This window comes from Elephantulus edwardii, unplaced genomic scaffold (assembly GCF_000299155.1).
Source record: "Elephantulus edwardii isolate Elephantulus edwardi_28Jun2011 unplaced genomic scaffold, EleEdw1.0 scaffold00022, whole genome shotgun sequence".
In the NCBI taxonomy this organism is placed as follows: Eukaryota; Metazoa; Chordata; class Mammalia; order Macroscelidea; family Macroscelididae; genus Elephantulus; species Elephantulus edwardii.
In genome coordinates, this window is record NW_006399772.1 from 5383500 (window position 1) to 5403087 (window position 19588).

Below are 19588 nucleotides of genomic sequence, written 5' to 3' on the forward strand. Positions count from 1 at the left end.
AGATCTCCAGAGGATGCACGGCCTGCAAATGCTGAAAGAAACAAGGAGTTTCCTGCAGAGAGAAGAGATCTTTCCCTAATGCTTGTACCCTGATTTTGGATTTCTAGTCTCCTAGATGTTAAGGGAATAAATTTCTGTTTATTAAAGTCATTTACTTGCGGTTATCTGTAATGGCAACTCTCTATAATTAAGACATTTAGAACAAACGTAAATTTGTAAAACACTTTTACTCTGAAAGGAAGCACTAAGAATAAACATCTTCTAGTGTGGTGCACCACCCACCTCTAACATAAGCCTTTGATGCATCGCTTGAGTTTGAGCAAGTGTATCCAAAGACACTTTCAGCAGCAGCTCCATCTTCTTTAAATTCCGAATATCTCGGTCCTTTTCTCTTTGCTTACGAGAAAGTTCATCATGGCAGCTCTGCTTATCAATGAGACAGTTTTGCAGATTGAGATCCAAGATGCCTCTGTTTCAGGAAAAGTCGAAAAAAGAATTGGCATCAACAGTCCGTCATGTTCCTCACATACACACTGACGATTTCTCATGTTCAAATTTTAAATCATAAACAAGGCCCAAATCCATTTTGTTTGTGACTTGGAATCATTTAGAGTCATATGTTGTTGTCATTGCTATGTGTCAAGTATGACTGAAAACAGCTCTATGAACTGTATATCTGAACCTTGTCCTATCCTGTGCCATCTTCATTATCTCTGGCATACTTAAGCCTGTTGTTGCAGTCACTGTGTCAAATTCGTCTGGTTGAGGGTCTTCCTCACTTTTCCTGACCCTCTACTTTTTCAAGCCTGATGTTTCTAAGGAATAGTCCCTCCTAACAATATGCCCACATTATGTGAGATGAAGCTTCACCATCCTTGTCTCTAAAGAGCTTTCTGGATACACTCTCTCCAAAACATATCTGTTCTTTTGACAGTTCATGGGATATTCAGTGGTATTCTCCAACACCATAACTCAAAAGGCTTTAATTCTTCTATTACTCTTATTCATTGTACAGCTTTCAGGAGCACAGCAAGTGATGGGAAAGACAATGGCCTGCATCAGGCACACTTTAGCCTTTAAACTGACATCACTGCTCAATACTTTGGAGAGGTCCCTGACAGCTGACTTTCTCAGTGCAATACATCTTTCTATTTCTTGACTGTTGGTGCCAAGGAATTGTGGATTCAAGTAACATTAAACAGTTGACCATTTCAATCTTTTCTCACTCTATCATGATGTTGCCTATCAGTCCAGTGGAGAGGATTTTTGTCTTGATCTTTAGATGTAGTCCGTATTGAAGGCTATAGTTTTTGATCTTCTTCAGCAAGAGGTTCAAGTCCTCCTCACTTTCACCAAGCAAGGTTGTGTCATCTACATAAAGTGAGATGTTGTTCAATCTTCCTCCTAGCCTGATGTCACTTTCTTCTTTTAAAAAAAAAATTAAATACAATTTTATTTTAATTGTAATGTTAATGAACATTTACAGAAAAGTTAGATTTTCATTTACATTTTACCCCCTCGCCCTTCCCTCCCCAGCCCCTAGTTCCCTTTAAAAAAAAAATCATTCATTGTTGCACAACACTCTCTTTTTAGAGTCCAACTTCTCAAGTGGTTTACTTAGCATACAGACGGAATTGATAAGGAGAAAGCCTATGGGCCTGATGCATTCCTTTCTTGATTTTAAGCCATGCAGTGTTCCCTTTCTCTTTTGGGACAACAGCTTTTTGGTCAAGTATAGGTTTCCTTATGAGCATAATTAAGTGTTCTGGGGTTCCCAACCCTCACAATATTAATCATAGTTTGTTATGATCCACACAGTCAAAAATGTCTTTGCATAGTCAATAAAGCACAAGCAGACATTCTGGCATTCTCTGCTTTCAGCCAAGATTGATCTGACATCAGCCATGATCTCTCTGGTTCCATGACCTCTTCTAAACCCAACTTGAACTTCTGGCAGTTCTCTTTCAATGTACTGCTGCAGCCATTTTTGGACGGTCTTTAGCAATATTTTTGTTTATATGTGATATTAATGATATTGTTCAATATTTTCCACATTCTGATGGATCAGCTGTCTTGGGAATGGGAACAAATATGGATCTCTTCCAATCAGTTGGCCAGGTAGCTCGTTGTCTTCCAAGTTTCCTAGCACACAAATCCTACATATAATAATACCTTGACCAAGAGAGAAGTCCCAGTTTCCTGACATTTTACTTAAAAATCATAAGTGTGTGGAGGGAGGGGTGGGTAAAGGAAATGGAAATTATTTCAGTGTGAAAAACAATGTATATGAATATTTTAAGTAAGCCAGTATAAAAGAAAATAAAAAAAAAAAAGAAGATGTATAACCCCCCAGGAAACAACAGTCTCCTATTAGGAAAAAACTCAAAATTGTTCCTTTTTGGGGGGGCGGGGAATATAACTGTCTAAAAAGATCCATTCAATTTCTTGAAAGATCCATTCAATTTCTTGAAAACCTCTTTAAATAGCACACTCCAGAGGCTTAAGTTTCTAGAAGCACATTTCAGATTCACAATCTATAGCAGATTATGTCTGGGATTTAGGTACACAGAATCTGGAGGCGGGGGAATGTTTCAAACAAAGGGGGGGGGAAATTCCTTTATTTACTAATATTTCTAAATTAATGGTAAAAGTCCATTTTAAATTCTACATGAACATTCACTGAATTATCTGAAAACTCTGGAAATTTATGTTAAGTTTTTAAACAGAAATCCAAGAAAAGTTTAGATGACAGAACACTGAAATGTAACTAACCTTTCACTTAGTGAAGCTGCTTCATTCTCTCTAGTTAATTCCAAGAGTTTGACCAATTGATTGTATTCTCGTTCCTTTATTTCAAGTAAGGCTCGTTTTCCTTCAACTTCTTTAATTACATCCTCTTTCTCCTCTATTACAGCGTTAATTTTATTTTCAATTTTCTTTAGGGAGTCATTTATTTCCTTCACTTCACATTCTAAGACCATCTTTTTCTTTTCCATTTCACTGTGGGGTGAACATACACAAACCATATTAACACACATCCATATATATGTGCATTGTTTTTTCCTTCCAATTTTTAGTAGTTAAAATGTACAATACACCAAACAATGTTTGCCTCACGCCCAGCCCATGCTATTTTCACCTAATCAAAATTCCTGATGAGGCAGCTGAAAAGCTAGTTATAAATGTAATGAGCTCAGAAATGTGGTGAAAGCTACAGATGACTAGGACTCAGATCCCTCTACTGAGGGTCACTGAGTGTAAACATTTCCCCAGCTTCTCTCATCTTTCTCCTCCTACCAGTTTCCCTCTACCAATCTCGTCCCACCAATCTACCAAATGCCTTTACCTCCTGGCATCCCATCTTTTTCTCCACCAGCCTCTCAGAATTGACCTCTTAACTTTGATTCTGGTGCGTATGACTCTAATAGCCATTACTAGTCTGTGCTATATTTATCTTGTTCTTTTAAGTTTCATACTGGAACAATCCTATAATTTCCCTAGAATTTTTGTATCTTTTTTTGTTGTTGTTCTTGTAATACTTAATAATTTCCTTAGTTACCTCTGAGCTCAAATCTACTTTGAATGATTGAGGATGTTTTACACTTGAACAGGTGTCAAAGTAAAGGGCAGCTCTCATGTGGATTATAAGCTGCTGGCTGGCTGACATACCATGAAATTCTATACAATTCAAATCATTTACCCCTTGCGTAGTTTTATTAAATTCAGTAGGAATGCTCGATGAAAATAAGATTTATAAATCTGAAATAGAATCTTGTCTTATACTTGTCACCAAATGTTATTACCACACTATTTTCTTCTTCTTTTTTACTGAATGTGATTGATATATACAATTCAGGCAAGGCAAAAAGCAGGTATTTATAAAATTATAACAGTCATTTGATGGGTATTATACAGAATTTGTTGTGCCCAGTGGTTAATTTTCTCACTTCAGTGCATACATATAATTTGGGGAAGGAGTGGTGGGAAAGATTAAAAATAACAGTATTAAACCATACACTTTTCTGCGTGTAATTTTTTCAATCTCTTTTCCAATCTGTACAGGAATAGACTGATTGTGGACCACGTCATCCTGATAAAGAAACAGAATCAAGTTAAACTATATAGTCTTGGAGCTGAAGCAATTAAGAGAAGCAGATGAAATAAGATAGAAAAAAAGACATAAAAATAAGGTTTGCACTACACAGGGAAGCTTTGGTTATTCTATGCACTACTCAAAATGACTTTCTAAGAGAGAAGGTTTTTATTATTTTCAAGAGGAAATAACTGAGTATAGCAAATGTTGTTGGTATCCTCCCAGATTCCCTTTATAATGGTACATCCAGTATAAGTATAGCACACCTTTAAGTCAATCTGGTATTCCAACAATTCTTCTAGTTCTTTCTGCTCTTTTAGTGCTTGTTTTTGCTTAGACATCAAATCTTCTCGTAAATTTTTAATCTCTAATTTCTTCTGCATTACTTCTTTACGTAATTCTTCAGTGCTTTCTCTCAATATTTTCATCTTCTTCTCCATCTCCTTCAAAATCATGACAATTAGGAGGTTATACACATTCAGAGCAAACATTTATCTACTTTAAAACGGAATAAAATGTGACCCATTTTTATTCTATTTGTTTTGTTGTTCACAAACTCTAATCACAGAGTGATGTCATTTATAATTTGACATCTTTATTTTAAAAAATACATTCACTATTATTCATTAGATTTGAACTCTTACTTTTCACCAGTTCTCTTTTCCACTTTATTTTTTCCTGTTAATATTTATTTCATACTAACAACTGCTAGGAAAACAAACAGATTCATCCTGGAAAGGGTTAAACCAGGCAGCTCCCTGGAGGCAAGGATTCTGAGGCTCCGTCTAACATACTTTGGACACGTGAAGAGACTGGTCCTTGGAGAAGGACATCATGCTTGGGAGGGTGGAGGGACAACGCAGGACGGGAAGGCCTTCTATGAGGTGGATTGATTCAGTGACTGGGATAATCGGGATGGGAGTGTCAGAGACAGTGCAATTGGCACAGGACAGAGCAGAGTTTAGGGCTGCTGTATGTAGGGTCATTATGAGTCGCAAGTGACTGGACAGCACATAAACAACAACAACAACTTACTAATGAAAATTTTCAACACGTTTTTTTAGGAATTTTGATATTTGACAAAATCTGTTGTAAATAATCTTTGAATATTTATCTGATTTAGAGTTTACCCAAGTCACTAATGAAAACTGAAGATAAGGGAGTTCATGTTTGGAATATCACTCCTTACTCCTCCCTTTGCTATCAATCTGACTTTGCTAGATTACATACGAAGTTCCTAAATGTACTCCAACTCAAACTTTCATAATGTCTTTGTGGTCCCAATGTGATTATCTGGGGGCGTGTCAGAATTATGGGAGAGATGTCTTCCAGTACTACAGGTGGACGGATCAGTTTAGACTGTTTGGAGTTTTTTAAGTTCTCTGTTCTTCATTGTTACTTCAAAGTTTAAACTCCATGAGGATACAATCTGGAGTTAAGTTTAAAATGCTTTCCCCTAGAAAATTTGTGTTACATATGGTGTTTACATGTATTTACATAGAAGTAATAATATTTTATGCTAAGTTAAATGGGATGGTCACAATACACCTTAGAAACAGAACCGCTCAGAAGATAGAAGCCATGAAAATGGTGGTGATCTTTCTACTATTTAATGATGGTCGTTAGGTGCTGGTGAATCACTTCTCACTGGTAACCATACCATGCACAGCAGAACAGTACACAGTACACAGCCCATCCTGTGCCATTTTCCTATTCCTTGCTGTTTAACCTCATTGTTACAGCTACCATGCCAATTCATCTTGTTGAGGGTTTTCCGCTTTTTTTTGCTAATCTTCTACCTAGCAAATTGTCTCTCTCCAGGGACTGCATGAAAAATGTACAAGTGAGATGAAATTTCACCATAATTACTTCCAAATAGCATTCTGGTTATATTTCTTTCAAGACAGGTTGGTTTGTTCTTCTGGAAGTCTATGGTATATTCAATATTGTTTACCCACACAACCAAACGGAACCAATTAACTAATCAATTGAATCAATTAATTGATTCAAATGAATCAGTTCTTCTACAGTCTTCCTTATTCATTGTCCACCTGTTCCACGAACATGAAACTAAAAAAACCTCATTGTCGCCAAGTTGGAACCAACTCACAGCTGACCCTCCAGCATGTTTCTGAGGCTGTACGTCACAGGGAAGGAGGATGCCCATATTTCAGAGAAGGTGGTGAGTTCAAAGCATCACAGCAGCACGACCTCAAGGTTACCAGAGCAACTCCCTATGCACTATGCCCCCAGAGCTTCCTCCATGACTGTGAGGTGACTGACGAGGAAGAGTACCACAGCTTCAGTCAGGGGCACTTCAACCCTCAAAGTGGCATCTTTCCTTTTTAATAATTAAATAGGTCTTTTGCTGTAGATTTGCTGTTTGACTTCTTCACTGCTGCTTCCATGGGTATGTTAAACAAGATTTTGTATTGTGCATTTACTTATATTGTGATCTGAGTGAAAGTTTACAAAATAAATTTATTTTCCACTCAATCATTCCTACACATTTTGTTTGATAACATTAATTATAATGGCCAAGATATAATTATAAGCCCCTTACTTCTTCTCTAAGTTTCTTATTTATGTTAATCCTTCTCTCCTGCCCTTTCCTGCCTTCTGGGATTTGCCCTTTGACAAGTGCCACACTTTTGACCTTACATAGTTGGTTATTCTAAGGAGTGTCTCTCTGATGATGCTGTTCTCATTATATTACTGCTGTTCAGTTGATTCTGACTCATAGTGACCCTCTGTTTGGGTTTCGGAGGTGATAAATTGCAACATCTGGTAACCACAGTTGACATCTTCAGATATATTAGTAAGCCTATTTAGACCAACTAGAATGCCATGTGGTGGCTGATCAGATCAGAAAAATTCAGGAACAGGAAGACTAACAAATGGTTGTTGCTGTATGCCATTAAATTGTAGGTTGGTTTGTTTTGCAGAAAGAGATCATTTTCCTCATAACAATTTCTTGTAGCAAGTTTGAGATTCTCAGGAAGCTATTAAGGTGCTATTTACAGCAAAACTATGTACCAACCACCTAATTGCTTTCCTACAGAAGATTCAATAAACACTTAGTGTCTAATAAACACAGTCAAATTTATATGCCAAAAAAATTGCTTGGATTCACAATCAACACTGTTGGCACCAGCAGTCAAGACATCAAAAGACGTATTGCCTTGGGTAAATCTTATTTTCATGGACTTCTCCAAAGTGTTAAAGAGCAGTGATGTCAGTTTAAAGGCTAAGGTACATCTGGTTTAAACCATGATCTTGTCAATTACTTGTTATGCATTTGAAAATTGGCAGATGACAGAATAAGAATGAATGCCTTTGAGTTGTGATGTTGGAGAAGTATATTGAATATCCAATGGACTGTCAAGAGGACAAACAATATAACTTAGAGAAAGTGCAGCCAGAGTGTTCCTTGGAGGCAAAGATGGTGAAACTTCATCTCACATATTGTTAGGAGAGACTATTCCACAGAGAGGAAAATCATGCTTGGAAAAGTGGAGAGTTGGTGAAAGAGAGGAAGACCCTCAAAGAGATGGATTGACACAATCCTACAGGGCAGTTTTACACTGCATACAAGGGGTTGCCACAAATTGGAGTCCACTCGATAGCATTAACATCAACAATTACTTTGACCCAAAATCTGCAGATATTTCTTCCAGTATTATCCATAGTTAAGATTTTTTGATCTTTCAAGTGTTTGAAGATGTGAATTTTTGTGAGAAATATTAGTATTTGTAACAATGGGTGTTTCAATCTAGGTTCATTTAACAAGTGTTAGATCATCTGAGACTTACTCCCGGCTTAGGTATTTTCTCAAATTCCTTTAATATGAGGCTTTTTTCTTCCATTAAGCTGAAAAAGAGAGAGAGAAATTAAGCTTGACAATGTGCAAAAGACTAAGTTATTCACTGATAACTTTGTGCTGCCTTTTCTCAAAATGCTCTTCCCACGCTTGTTCTCGTGAAGCTAGTGTGGTGTCTGTGCTTTGTGATGGCTTTCCTGGTCCTACTTTGATAAAGGATGAGAGTTGTAGAGGGGCTCCAGGCCTTTTGTTCATAGAGTCATTATGAGTCATGCTCAACGCGAAAGCAATCAAGAACAACAACATGCCATACAGGCACTTTATCTCCTCAGGGACCCTCACCCTCACCCACAGCAGAGCGTGTACACACTTATCAGAGCAAGTGTCTAATTTTTTTCTAATTCCTGGGAGACTCCCCATTGGACCTATGCTTCATCCAGGAAGATTCCTAACAACACGTCAGCTTTAATTATTATCTTTGTTCCTCTGTATATAGTATTTCCCCTTTCCCCTGCAGATTGTTCCCGAGATTTTCTTCATCACTGATTTTAATAATTTTAATGTGATGATTCTTGGTGAGGTTTTCTTCAAGTCTCCTGAGTTTGGGCTTTAGATTCTGTTTATGTTGTTGTGTACTGTGGAGTAGGAATTGCCTCATAGCTGAACGTGAGTTTTCAGAGGCTTTAAACAGCCCAGGAGGAGACTGCTCATCTTTTCCCCTTGTAGAAGGTGCTGGATTTGAACTGTATGCCTTTTGAGTTGGAAGCACATCTTCTTACTATTAAGCCACCAGAGCTAGTGTCTATGACAGTTTGGAAAACTTCTTTCCATTTTTAAAAATTTTTATTATTCTTTATGTTTCCCCTTCAGCCCTGACCTCCACTTTTTGGACTCTACATCTACCTACAGTGCTAAAAAACATCATTATTATAAAATTAGGACAAATTTATTGCTAAGCCTGCAGTGGGCTTTTGGAGGCTGTAAGCCACGTAAGAGGTGATTGCTCATCTTTCTCCCAAGGAGCTGATGGTGGATTCAAACTGCCAGAGACACACTCACTGGCTTTGGTTTAGCAACACAAGTCCCTGCAGACCACACTGGTGCACCATCTTACAGATAATTACCCATATTACAGTGGTTGTTACGTGCCATCAAGTCACTTGCAACTCGTAGTGACCCTCTGCACAATAGTTCTGGACCCTGCTCTATTCTGAGTCAGTTACACTGTCTCTGACACATTTACCCTCATTAACCTAATTCTGTATAGGTTAGACAAATTAATACTGTTATATAATTCCTCTATTCTCTCTGTGTTTCATTTGGACAGTTTGGATATATTTTCACATTGACTAAGCTGTCCTTTTGCAGTTTCTAATTCTTAGGCTGAAGGAATTGAAGAACCAATTCAAGCCTCGAGTTGCAATACTTAAAGTTGCTATGGGCAGAATATGGAATTATACAGGAAACATCAAAAAAAGATGGGAGCAAGGATCAATGGTGATTAATTTTATAAAACATAACCCATGAGAATGATTATATAAAACACAATGTGAATGAAGAATAGTGTAAAACACAATGTCTATGAACTTTGGAAACAAATCAATAAAAAAAGAGAAAATTGAAGGAGTACATAGTACATAGTCACTGCACTCAAAAGAATTTAATAAAACAACATATGATCAAGTGGCAATGGTGATGAAAAAAAAAGTTCAAGGTGCTTTGAAGGAATCTGCAAAAAAACAAAGCCCTAGAAATTGATGGAAAACCCACTGGCATGTTTTAATAAACAGATGCTGCCCTGGACATGCTTACCAGGTTGTGCCAAGAAATCTGGATGACAACTGCCTGGCTAGAACTGACTGGAAGAAATCCATTTTTATGCCCATTCAAAAAAAGTGATCCAACACAGTGTGGATATTACCAAACAATATTACTAACATCACACACAAACAAAATCCTGCTGAACATCATCCAAAAATGACTGGAGTAATACATTAACAGAGAATGATCAGAAATACAAGCTGGATTTAGAAGAGGCCATGGTACTAGAGACATTATCACCAATGTCAGATGGATCTTAGCTGAAAGTAGGGTACCAGAGGAATGTCTATCTGTGCTTCATTGACTAATGCAAAGGCATTTGACTATGTGGATCACAATAAATTGTGGCTAACCTTTAGAGAAGAAGAAAGAAGAATCCTAGAACATCTGATTGTGCTCATGTGAAACCTATACTAGGACCAGGAAGCATTCCTCAGAACAGAGCAAAGAAACACTGCATGGTTAAAAATAAAAAAAGGAATGCACCAGTAATGTGTCCTTTCTCCATAACTTTTTAATCTATATGTGGAACCGATCATCGGGAGGCTGGGCTTTTATGAACCAACAACCTATGTTAAGCAGATGACACAATCTTGCTTGCTTTAGTGGAGGAGGGCCTGAAACATTTGCTGCAGAAGGTCAAGGACTTTAGTCATCAACATGGATTGAAGAGCAACATCAAGAATACAAAGATTCTCACCACTGGGCCGATTGGCAATACTATGATAGAGAAGATTGAGATTATAAACAATTTCATCTTGCTTGGGTCCACAATCAACCTTTTTGGTGTCAGCACCTAGGAAATCAAAAGATGAATTGCATTAGGAAAATCTGCTGATAGGGATCTCTCTAAAGAGCTGAAGAGCAATGGTGCCAGTCTAGAGATTAACATGCACCCAATCCAGGCCACGGCCTTCACAATTACCTACTATGTTTTAGCCAGCTGGACAATTGCTAGGGATGACAGAAGAATTACTGATAGCTTTGAGTTATGATGCTGGAGAAGAGTATTGAACATACCATGGACTGACAAGAGAACAAAACAGATCTGTCCTGGAGAGGGTGAAACCTAGTTGCTCTTTGGTTCAAGAATTTTGAGGGTCTATCTCACACACTTTGGGCAAGTAGCTATGAGGGACCACTACTTAAAGAAGGACATTATGCTTGGAAAGGTGGAGGGACAGTACAGGACAGAAAGACTCTGGATGAGTTGATACAGTAATTGGATTAATGGGGGTAGGTTGTCAGAGATAGTAAGAATGGCTCAGGACAGGGCAGGGTTCAGAACTATTTTGCATATGATCACTATAAGTCACGGTCAATTCGATGACACATAACAGCAACAACAAAAATCTGCTGTTAATCTCATGTAGTGTCATTTTCATGGTTATTTTTATCCCTCCAAGTTCAAGTCGAGTCTTTTTTAAAAAAAATACTTCCATTTTTTCTCTTGCTATGATCATATTTTTCCTCTAGCTTACTTATTAGTATATTGATAACAGATGGTGATATGATGTGACCATGGCTTGTAACACTGATTGTTGGCAAGATACTTCCTCAAATAGTTCCATAGATTCAATGAAATCCAATAAAATTCTAACCCATCCCCTCTAATTTCTAGACAGTGGCTAATCTTGCTTGCTGAAAGTGAAGAGGTCTTGAAGCAAGCAGTGAAGAACATCCTTACAACTGCATCAATAGGTAACATTATGATAAATGGAGAAAAGCTTGAAGTTGCAAGTGATTTCTTCTTACTAGTTGCTATAATCAGCCTCTATGAAAGTAGGAGTTAAGGAAAAAACACATCACTTTTCCATGGAGGAAAAAAAGAAATCAAAAGATATTAGAGTGGGAAACCTCTGCCAGAGACCTATATAAAATGTTATAGACCTACATAATGTTATATAGGTGTCTGGTAGACCTATATAATACTTTACATGGAATATAATTCAATGAGATAGACTGATACAGTTACTACAATTGGTCCAGAACATATGGAATATTATGTGTAATTCTTATATAAAATTAGAAAATCCATCAGTAAATCAGCAATCAACGTCAAGTCACTGGGAGCAAAGGTGCACACACTGGCTTCTATAACATTTTTGTAATGCCATATATTGAAGTTAAAGTCATAAATATACTCCATGAAATCTAATACAAGTATTTGTATGAACCATAGCTAAGATTAATTTTTCAGAGTTTTGAATACTTATACTTTCACTTTTATAGCTACAGCTATAAACATTGGCAGGTTTTCCCAATTATTGATCCCACGCCGTGGGCATACTGCCACCAGAGGGCAATGGTGCACTATCATCTCCCAGTTAAAAAGGCAGCCTGAGTTGTAAAATGGTGACATGAAGTTCTACCACAGATATGACCTTCGTTCCGGTCTTAAGATAAACAGAAAAATGATCTTTGCTCTAAACAAACATAAATGGCAAATTCTCTGGGACATTTAAAAACTAATTACATTTCTATTATGCAATTGCCTCTTAATATAGGAAATACTTTATCCTTTAACATTTTTTTTTCTATATAGAGAAAAAGAAAATTTATAATCCCATCCCTACCATATCATATGGAACTCTGGTTGTTTAGCGGTAAGAAGCTGCACTACAATTCCAAAGGCCCATGGTTCTAATCCGTCAGTAACTCCACAGAAGAAGGATGGGCAGACTCCTCCTGCCTTGTGATTTATTGCCTTTTAAAATCTGCAGGAGGGTTGGCTCTGGGTTGGTTCTGATTAAACCAAACACAATAACACCACCATGACATAGATAATGATTTTTATTTTCCTTGTGTCTTTTACTAAAATCATATTAGATGTGGGTATTTGACAATTAAATCCCTTTTTATTTAATGAAAATTTTTTCCCATACTGCTAAACTCACTTAAGAGTTTGTAAAGCAGTTTTGTTGTTGTTCAGGGCTGCCGAGTTGAGTACCACTCACAGAGACTCTGTGAGAACCAGATCTGAACCTTGTCCTACCCTGCATCCTTATCATCCCTGACAGGGCTGAGCCCACATACAGTTTAGCAATCCATCTTGTTGAGGGTCTTTCTCTCTTTCTGCTGATTGTCCATCTTTCCAAGAATGATGTCCCTCTCCAAGGAATAACTTCTCCTAACAACATGCCCAAAGTATATGCAACACCATCTTTGTCTCCAAGGAACACTCTGGTTGCACTTTCTTCAAGAAAGTGTTTGGCAGGTATTGGGATATATAGTACTATTCCCCAAGACCACAACTCAAAGGTATCTGTTCTTCTCCTATCATCCTTATTCTCTGTGTAGCTCTCAGATGCATAGGAGGTGACTGGACAGACTGTGAATTTAATTGGGGAGAATCTTAATAACTAAACTGACATCATTGCTCTTCAGGACTTTGTAGAGGTCCTTCATAGTAGAATGTCCCAATGCTATACAATGTCAGATGGATCTTGGCAGAAAGCAAAGAGTATGTGAGGAATGTCTATCTATATTTCATTGACTGTGCAAAGGCATTTGAGTGTGTGGATCACAACAAATTGTGGCTAACCTTGAGGAGAATGGGAATCCCAGAACAGTTGATTGTACTCATGCAAAACCTATACTCAGATCAGGAAGCAGTCATCAGAACAGAGAAAGAAAACACTGAATGTTTCAAAATCAGGAAAGGAATGCATCAGGGATGCATGCTGTCTCCATACCTTTTCAATCTATACGCAGAACAGATCATTTGGGAGGCTGGGCTTTATGAGGAGGGATGTAGCATCAGGATTGGAGTAAGACTCATCAACAACCTATGTTAATGTAGATGACACAACCTTGCTTGCTGAATCTGAGGAAGACATGAAGAGCTTGCTGTAGATGGTCAAGGACTGTGAATTCAGTATGGATTGAAGCTCAACACCAAGAAAATAAAGATTCTTACCACTGGGCTGATTGGCATTACTATGATAGATAGAGAAGAGACTGAAGTTGTTAACAGTAACAGCTTGTTTGGCACCAAAAGTCAGAAAATCAACACGCTTGGCACCAGCAGTCAAAAAATCAAAAGACAAATTGCACTGGGAAAATCTGCTGTCAGGGACCTCTCCAAAGTTCCAAGAAGCAATGATGTAAGTCTGGAGACTAAGGTGTGCCTGATCCAGGCCACAGTTTTCACAATTACTTGCTATGCATCAGAGAGTTGGACAATGACTTAGGATGATAGAACAATCAATGTCTCTGAGTTATGGTGCTGGAGAAGGTCTTGAATATACCATGGACCACCAAGAAAACAAATAGGTCTATCTTGGAGAGGGCGAAAACAAATTTCTCGTTAGAGGCTCGGGTTTTGAAGCTCTATCTCAAATATTTTGGGCAAACAGCCAAAAGGTCCTAGTCCTTGGAGAAGGGTATCATACTTGGATGGGTGGAGGGACAGTGCAGGAGAGGAAGACTCCAGATGAAATGGATTGATACAGTAACTGGGACAAAGGGAATAGATGTGTCAGAGTCAGTGAGTTACGGCAGGCTTCATAGCTGTTGTACATAGGGTTACTATGAGTTGCAGGTGACTCGATGGCACATAACAACAACATCTACTGATCTCCTGATTGCTGGATGCAAGAAAGATGAAATCAATGACAGTTTCAATCTTTTCTCCATATATCATGACGATGCCTTTTGGCCCAGTACTGAGAATTTTTGTTTTCTTGATGTTGAGATTTAATCCATATTTTTGCCTGCAGTCCTTGATCTTCTGCCCCAAGTGCCTCAAGTCCTCCTTACTTTCAACAAACACAGAAAAGTCTGTGTTATCTGCACAAAACGTGCTGTTGATGAATCTTCCTCCAATCTTAATGCTACACTCTTTTACACAAAGTCCAGCTTCTCAACTAATTTGCTGAGCATACAGATTGAATAGCTATAAAGAAAGGATACAGGTGTGATGCACATTAGACAACAGCTTCATGATCCAACAGCTCCAACTCATATCGCCTCTAGGTACACTAGATTGAAACATTCCCTAGTTTATGCCATCCTCATAATTGCTGCTGTGCTCAAGGCCATTGTTCTAGTTATTATGTCAATCCATTTCATTGAGAGTCTCCCTCTCTTTCACTGAACTTTGATCTTTCTAAGCACCATGTCCCTTTACCAGTGACTGGTCCCTTCTCACAGCATGCCTAAAGTATGTGAGATGAAGTTTCACCATCCTTGCCTGTAAGGATCATTCTGTCTGATGTTTAATGTTGTTGTGAAGCGCCGTCGAGTCGCAGGCGACTCATAGAGACCCTATGAAGGAGAGTCCTCGACGCTTGGGTGCCTTTGATCCTCTCTCCAGGTTCATGGGGTTTCCAGAGGCAAGCTATTATGGAAGTGGATGCCACTCCTCCTTCCAAGCTTGTTTTCATCAGGGAGCTCCACCCCACTCTCTGTTCACATTGGGTAACCAGCCATTAACGCATCTGACACATCAGTGTCACAGTGTTCAGCCTCATAGCACCCACAAGTGACTGTGGTATGGCAACTTGTACCCCAGGGCTATACGACCTAGAGGAATGTCTGAACAAAAACAATGAAAGACAGGCCCAAGGGCCACGGATTAAAAGTCACCCGCCTTTGGCTTGGTAGCATCGCTTTCTGTCCACCAGGCCAGCTGATCTCTCTCTAATATCTTTGTTGATATTATTGATTTTAATAGCTAGTTTTAAATGTTTATATTGGATGAATGTCCCATAATAAAAGAATCTTAAATAACCTCTATCATGTACTAAACTTATTATATGCCAGGCATATACATATACCATTTCTACACTTTACAACCCTTTCGAAGTGTTATAATCTTACACAGTAAAGGCCAAACTGCCATTCAAACCAGCTCTGACTCCAGAGCCCTCATCAGCACGAAAACGCCTCTGGAGTACATTATCATTATTATTCAATATGCCACTATTTTTAAAGTTCAGATTTCTTATCAATTTTTACTCTTGTAAGTTGATAATACATAATAGACACATGTATGCATGGTGCATTTTTAATCCGTTTGGATAACACTGCAGGGCCAAGTGTGTGTGTGTGTGTGTGTGTGTGTGTGTGTGTGTGTGCACGCGCGCATGCGCGCACTCCTAGATACATATTAACTCTTAATCTTCTAAATTTATATTAAAAATTAAGCCTGTCTGATATTTCCCCACGTTCCTGAATAAAGGATGGTGCAACATCCAAGCTCCTCTAGAATAATTTCTTTTCTTCATAAGGACATCTCAACCAAGGATTTTTATTTTTAGGACTTGTAGTTGAAGAGACAATGTATCAGAACCAGCATGGGTTGGAAGACTTTGTAAGAAGGGAGATCTCAGAACCAATACAAGCAATCTAAAAGTTGGCGCTTTGCAGAGTTGGAATGGATGGCTTTGGGAGGTGGTGAGGTTCCTGATGCTGCCAAGTGTTGAAGAACAGACGGAGTGAGCACTTTGATGGTGAATGGCTGGCTTGGGATGTGGCTTCCCAAATGCTGGTCTAAGGACCTAGAATTGTCTTTTCATCAACACTTACATGCAATAAAGACAACACAATCAGTTTTTACAATGTTAAATCCACTTAACAGATGGCTTTGTGGCCTGAAGTTATTAAAATTTCCCATCTAAATTTGGGGAATTATTAGCAAAGAGAGAAACCCAAAGGAGGGTATAAAAAAGTAACAAAGTAAAAAAAAAAAAAAAAAGTAACAAAGTATGGGGAGCTCTGGTGGCCTAGTGGCAAGAAGCTGCACTGCAATCCCAGAGATAAGTGGTTCGAATCCACCCGATGCTCTGCTGGAAAAGGAGGGGCCATCTCCTCCTGTACCTGTCAGATCCAATTTGACGGTATGCACACACAGAAAATAATAATAATTAGAAAAAAAAGTAACAAAGTCAAAGTCAAGGTAAAGAAAACGTTGAATACGGGAAAATATATTATCTTTAGAAAGAGAATGACTTCTACTTTGTTTAAATAAGACCTTGAACAGCATTAGTTTAATTACTTTGGAGCTAATGTACTTATTTAAATAGGCCACACAGTCTTTCCTCAGCTGTGTATTTATTCAGAGGATATCAATGAATACGAACTTCAAAATGGAAATGATAGATCCATGAAAGAGAGATACATGATACAATGATAGAGAGGGACATCATGCTTGGGAGGGTGGAGGGACAGCGCAGGAGGGGAAGGCCCTCTAGGAGGTGGATTGATTCAGTGACCGGGGTAACCGGGATGGGTGTATCAGAGACAGTGCGAATGGCACAGGACAGAGCAGAGTTTGAGGCTGCTGTACATAGGGTTGCTATGAGTTGCAAGCGACTCGATGGCACATAACAACAACAACAACAACAACAATATAGTCTTTCCTCAGCTGTGTATTTATTCAGAGGATAACAATGGATACGAACTTCAAAATGGAAATGATAGATCCAGTTATTAAGTGCCAGCAATTGTACCTTACCTCTAGAATTTTTAGTTTATAGGATATGAAAAGAAGAGGGGGGAAATCATCTAAATTACCTTAGATACTGCCTCTATCTATTGTCTGAACAATAAGGTGCACTTAGCAGTGCCAGTGACTCAGATATCCCTCAAGATGTTAGAATGGGAGTGCCAGTGATTCGAGCTTCTATTATTTACACCCTGAATAAAATGAGAGTGTGTTGTACTGATCTGACAAGCATCATCTGTGTGCTTGGATGAATAGTTTTTCCTCACTGATTTTAGTGTCTTTATTTTTAGGTGGGGGTGGAAATATCTAAAGTACTTTTCTTTCCTGGGGGTGAACTGTTTCTGAACTGTGCAAGACAAAGTCTGTTAAGTCACTGAAACATACAGCCTGTAATTCTTTCCTGGTTCTTCTTTTGGTACCATCAATTCTTTTACAGAAACAAGCTTGTCGAACCTAAAGACCATAAGGGAGTCCACTCAAGCTCATGTGCCATACATTATAAAGTAAAAATATACTTCACGCAAAATCTTTCTGAAAGCACACATTTTGAATGTCCTTGTTCACTGTGGGCCAGTGTGCACCTTCCTGCACCCCCCACAACCCTGCCCCCAAACAACCCAAGTCACAGAAAGAACCGTTTGCCTGTCTTTACCTAAAAGCCAATAGTTCTGGTTTTGTTTTTTGTTTTCTCCTTGGCAGGACTACTTGGAAACTTTAAACAATTTCAATATCAGCTGCCTTACGGTCCCCTTAACCTTTCAGGGAAATGTCAAGCATTCACATTTTCAATGCTAATGAACAACCACCAATTGTTTTAATTGCATTATTTTCTCAGCTGAAAGGGCGCTTACAGAGCACAGAAATAGCCAAGTCTTCTTTTTATAGCTCTCACTAGTGAGCCTGAAACAAATTTAGATAGAAAAACAGACGGGAACTCGGATTTTTATCCCCAGAATATAATTCACCAGAATGAACAGAAACCAAGTAGAGGATTCCAGACACAAGGCTTGTAAGGTCTGCTGAGGTCACACTCAGGAGGCCTCTTTACCTCTGGGTGAGGCCGAATCACCTTTGTATCATCAGAAATCTCTTTACTCTTAAAATAGTTACAGAAAGTACTTCTGTCACCTCTAACGGCATATGCCTGCATCCAGGCATAGCACACAGCATGCCTCTACACAAAATGTGAAACGCTGCCATTTTAAAATTCAATTTAGATAGTGTGACCTACCGAACAAACTCTTACATTGGCTTGCTAGTGTTAGAGAAGATTTTAGAAATACATTTGTCTAATTAGGGAGCTCTGGCGGCCTAGGGGTAACAAGCTGTGCTGCAATCCCAAACATTAAGCTCAAATTCTCCTGCTGCTCTGTGTGCAAAAGATGGGCAATCTCCTCCCTTGTGATTTGTTGTGCTTATGTGTTGTTGAGCCGCCTGCAACTCATCATGACCTTATATACAACAGCCCTACACCCTGCTCTATCCTGTGCCAATCTTATTGTCTCTGACACACCCATGCCTGTTACCCCAGTCACTGAACCAATCCATCTCATCGAGGGTCTTCCTCTCCTGCGCTGTCCCTGGACCCTCCCAAGCATGACATTCTTCTTCAAGGACTGGTCCCGCCTTGCAACATGTCCAAAGTATGTCAGACGAAGCTTCAGAATCCTTGCCTCCAAGAAGCAGCCTGGTCTCACCCTCTCTAGGACGAACTTGTTCTCCTAGCAGTCCATGGTATATTCAATACTCTTCTCCAGAACCACAGCGTGAAGGCTATCTTCTCCTTCTATCATTCCTAGTCATTGACTAGCTCTCTGGTGCATAGCAAGTAATTGCTAAGACTATCGCCTGGATCAGGTGCACCTTAGTCTCCAGAATGCTATCATTGCTCTTCAGTACTTTGGAGAGGTCTCTGACAGTTGAGTTTCTCAATGCAATTAGTCTTTTAATTTCCTGGCTGCTGGTACCAAGAGTGGTGATTGTGAATCCAATCAAACTTAAGCTGTTAACAATCTCAAACTCTTCACCATCTGCCTCTGAAAACCCTCTGGAGGGTCAGTTATGGGTCAGTGCTGACTCACTGGCACATGACAACAACTTTAGCAATACTCTTCTGCTTTAGTTTACTAGAGGATACCATCTAGATGTGATTTGTGTTTACCAAAAAGATGTAACTTCCTTCCTCAAGCATAAGGACTAATTTAGTGACAGGAGAGTAAAGTTGATTTCCTAGAGTAGAAGTAGATAGAGTGAGTTGCAGTGACCTTCAGTTCATGTATTTGGAAAGTGTGTATTTTCGCTGGGAGAAAAACAAGCAACCTGGATATAATGACAGACACTAAACTGAGACAGCCCTGAGAGCTCAGAAGTAAATCCACCCACCAATAGACAGCTGACTTGACAA

The 19588-nt window shown here is 38.8% G+C and overlaps 1 protein-coding gene across 1 annotated transcript in view; it reads right to left on the minus strand.

The window, feature by feature from the left end:
- CCDC146 (coiled-coil domain containing 146) overlaps positions 1 to 19588 on the minus strand; it is a 115935-nt gene that overhangs the window by 28847 nt on the left and 67500 nt on the right. The window contains exons 4-8 of the mRNA XM_006882601.1: positions 7906 to 7963; positions 4360 to 4536; positions 4017 to 4090; positions 2773 to 3000; positions 283 to 469 (exon numbers count right to left, since the gene is read on the minus strand). Coding sequence (XP_006882663.1) covers positions 283 to 469; positions 2773 to 3000; positions 4017 to 4090; positions 4360 to 4536; positions 7906 to 7963 — 724 coding nt within the window. The remainder of the gene's footprint in view (positions 1 to 282; positions 470 to 2772; positions 3001 to 4016; positions 4091 to 4359; positions 4537 to 7905; positions 7964 to 19588) is intronic.